The sequence below is a fragment of the Mandrillus leucophaeus genome, unplaced genomic scaffold (genome assembly GCF_000951045.1).
Source record: "Mandrillus leucophaeus isolate KB7577 unplaced genomic scaffold, Mleu.le_1.0 Scaffold742, whole genome shotgun sequence".
NCBI classification, from domain to species: domain Eukaryota; kingdom Metazoa; phylum Chordata; class Mammalia; order Primates; family Cercopithecidae; genus Mandrillus; species Mandrillus leucophaeus.
In genome coordinates, this window is record NW_012108053.1 from 531848 (window position 1) to 535515 (window position 3668).

General features: G+C 32.6%; 1 protein-coding gene across 1 annotated transcript in view; it reads left to right on the top strand.

Annotated features, from left to right (window-relative positions):
* SMC2 (structural maintenance of chromosomes 2) overlaps positions 1-2778 on the top strand; it is a 62809-nt gene extending 60031 nt beyond the window's left edge. Inside the window, exon 24 of the mRNA XM_011966104.1 lies at positions 2263-2778. Coding sequence (XP_011821494.1) covers positions 2263-2439 — 177 coding nt within the window. The 3' untranslated portion in view covers positions 2440-2778. The remainder of the gene's footprint in view (positions 1-2262) is intronic.
* Positions 2779-3668: the final 890 nt, after the last annotated feature.

Sequence of the window (3668 nt, forward strand, 5' to 3'; positions counted from 1 at the left end):
AAAAAAAATTCTGCTATGCTGAAGGGTTAAAGATTAAGTTTAAAACTCAATACTTGAGGCACTCATCACAGAGAAAGACAAACATAATTTTAGGTTGGCTGAATGACTTTAGCTCCCTTTTATAGAGGTGATTAACAGTCTCACTGTGATTTCATTTTGATGATACTGTTTTATTCTTTTTTTTTTTTTTTTTTGCTAGCAATTTTTCTCCACTTGTGCACACATTTTTCCCTACTTATTTATGTATTTCTTAATAAATAGCCTTATTAGAATGCAGCAAGCCTTGGGCCGGGCACAGTGGCTCATGCCTATAATCCCAGCACTTTGGGAGGCCAAGGCGGGTGGATCACTTGAGGTCAGGAGTTCGAGACCAGCCTGGCCAGCATGGTGAAATCCTGTCTCTACTAAAACTACAAAAATTATCTGGGTGTGGTGGCATGCACCTGTAATCTCAGCTACTAGGGACGCTGTGGCAGTAGAATTGCTTGAACCTGGGAGGCAGAGTTTGCAGTGAACCGAGATCGTGCCACTGCACTTCATCCTGGATAACAGAGCAAGACTCTCAAAAAAGAATGCAGCAAGCATTAAGTTGGCTATCCTAGTACTGTATGCCAAGATGTACTTGAAGTTACAGAATAAGTATATTACAAATGCTACTCTAATGTTTAGTCTAATGTTAAGTAATTATAAATATTTTATATTAAAATAAGACTTTTTATGAATTATTTAAGGAAAAAATATAATAATTATTATGATTCTTCATACCAGATTAGAATGAGCTGCAGTAAGCGAGAAGAGAACTGAAAATAGTGCTGTGGAATCTGAGATTAGGTGTAACTATGAATTTTACATAAAATTGTTTGAACTTTTGACAGTGATGTACTTAGAGTAATGGGCCATCATCCATACAACTTATTCACAAATGATACCAAAAATATATATAGAGAGAGATTGTGTGTCTGTTTGTGTGTATATATGCATACTTATGTGTGTACATTATGAAAGTTTGAAAAATGACATCTCACCCAGTTACTGTTACCAAGACAATAGCTATTGTCTTAAATAATGACCATAGCCCTTACTCTAACGAGCCAACTGGGGAAGGAAAAAAAAAAGAACTTTTAAAACTAACGTGATCTTAAGAGTAGGTGCCAAACGTAATATGGCAATATTAAAATTGTCTGAAAATAGCATGCTTCTGAAAAGAGGAAAAATGGAAAGCTAAAATAAAAGGAATATTTTAATACAACAAAAGTGTTAAAGATTGAAACTCAAGATTCTTTTTTTATATGACTACCTTTCAGATAAATCTGCTGTATTCACAATAATAGGATCACATATTTGCTTCAGTGTTTTGATAAGTGGTAAAATCAAATTGTTATGGTTTTTCTTCTACTGACCTTTTCTTAGGTCTTTAGTGGCCTTGTCATTAATACTGTCGATGCTCCTCTTCAAACCTGCTCCAATTTATATCCTTGATGAGGTAGATGCAGCCTTGGATCTTTCTCATACCCAAAACATTGGACAGATGCTACGTACTCATTTCACACATTCTCAGGTAAGAACCAGAAAAAAAAGTCTCAGTAATAGTTTAATTAGACTATTTTTCTAAAACCATTCTTTAGTAGTAGCCAATGTTAGTAAGATATTTAGGGTTGATAAATACTAAAGTATTATATATTTATTTAAATAAACTTATGTTTAAATAGGTATAGAAGGAAAAAAGGTTCACTATCCTTTTAAAGAAAGACCTAGGCATTAAAAATGTTGGTTGTAGCATGAGGGAGATTCCAATTTAGTCATAATACAGAATTAACTTAGGGTTAATACAATTGTTTTCTCTAGTTAGCTGCCATAAAGATGTACAAGATGTACAATCAAAACAAAACTGTCTCAGGGATATTTAACTCAGGTATCAGAAAATCATGTGACACTTGATGGGGGAATTTAATTTCTCATGGCTAAAAAGTCGAACAAAGCCTCTGAAGCTAAGAACAGTTTGTTTTTATTACAGTGTTGCTGTAGGACCTGGGGCTGCCAAATATGCTTGCATAAATTATCCATTGTACAACTCTGGGGACTCCACTCATAGTTAAGCGACTTCTAAAACAATTTGGACAGTTAGTATTTATTTAGGTGCCTCATATAACTAAAGATATAAAATCAAAATTATCTCCAAACAATTCTTATCCCCAGTATAAAGGAGTAAACTTCAAGTATATCACAAAAAGTTTTTTTATACTTTTTTCTTTTTTCCTTAAGTTCATCGTGGTGTCACTAAAAGAAGGTATGTTCAACAATGCAAACGTTCTTTTCAAAACCAAGTTTGTGGATGGTGTTTCTACAGTAGCCAGATTTACTCAATGTCAAAATGGAAAGATTTCAAAGGAAGCAAAATCCAAGGCAAAACCACCCAAAGGAGCACATGTGGAAGTTTAAACTACAAGTTTATTTCTTCATCTTGACCTGTTTTTTTAAACAAACTTTTAAGGACTTGGGATAAGTAATTTGTTGATATAAAAAAATTAATGTTGCTATGTTACTTAACCCATGTTTTCTCTTTATATAATCACTTATCACTTACAAATGAGCATATATTCCTCATCTCTTAACCAGTCTAATTATGGTCCAATTATTGTGATTGTGATTTTATGCATATCATCAAATGTTTTTTTCTTATGCAGGTCTTTTATATATTAGGAATCCTGAGATACTCAATTCCATATGTAAAAGCTAATATACAAAAAAGCAGATTAAATTACATGATAAATGTAGCTGATCATCAGTGTTTAATTGATTTAATTCCTAAGGCAATATTAATGTGTTTTCTATTCTAATAAAGTCATTCAGGTAAGGAAGAATTATCAATCAGGTAACTGGACCAACAATGGGAACACATATAAAGCTATTATGCATGCACAGAGCTGTTTGAGGCTAGTTTTTTAACGACACAACTCCAGACCCCTGATTTAGACTGAGATAGATAGAAAACAGATCTTGAAAGATTTCTTATTTTAATGATACATGAATATCATGTTCCTATATGCTTAATAATTGTTCTCTATGACTTTAATGTTTTTGTTTTTTTAAACTTTATAAGTATTTTTAAATAAAAGCTTAGGAGGAGGTGTGTTGCGTGGTACTGTCTGCTGCAAGTTTATCTGAAGTCTGTTAATATTTTCCAAGATTTTTGTCAGCCTTTTCATAATCCAGTCATCAACAGCCTATTGGTAAACAAGAGTGTAGGAGCCTGTAGACTAAACCAAATTTATTTTTCCCTGAGTCTGATACATATATATATATTTGATATATCTATTTGAGATATATATAAAATATATATATTTATATCTGATATATATATAAATATAAATCGATCCATCTGTTCCACCAAAATAATTCAAAAGTTGGATAATTATTTGTGTCTTCTGCTTTCCAGTTCAAAGGGATGAAATTCCTTTAGAACTTGAAAGCAAACACCGTAAGAATACTATCTACAGTTTTTAGTATCTTTAGGTACATCATCAGTAGAACGGTGACTCCAAACTGAATCATAAAAGCTCTGACGTGATGTAATCTGATCTTCCATGTGTTATTTTGGCCCCACATCTCTTGATTTTTTTAGTCTTATTTCCTTAGTAGTATTATCATACTTTCCCTGATATATGGCT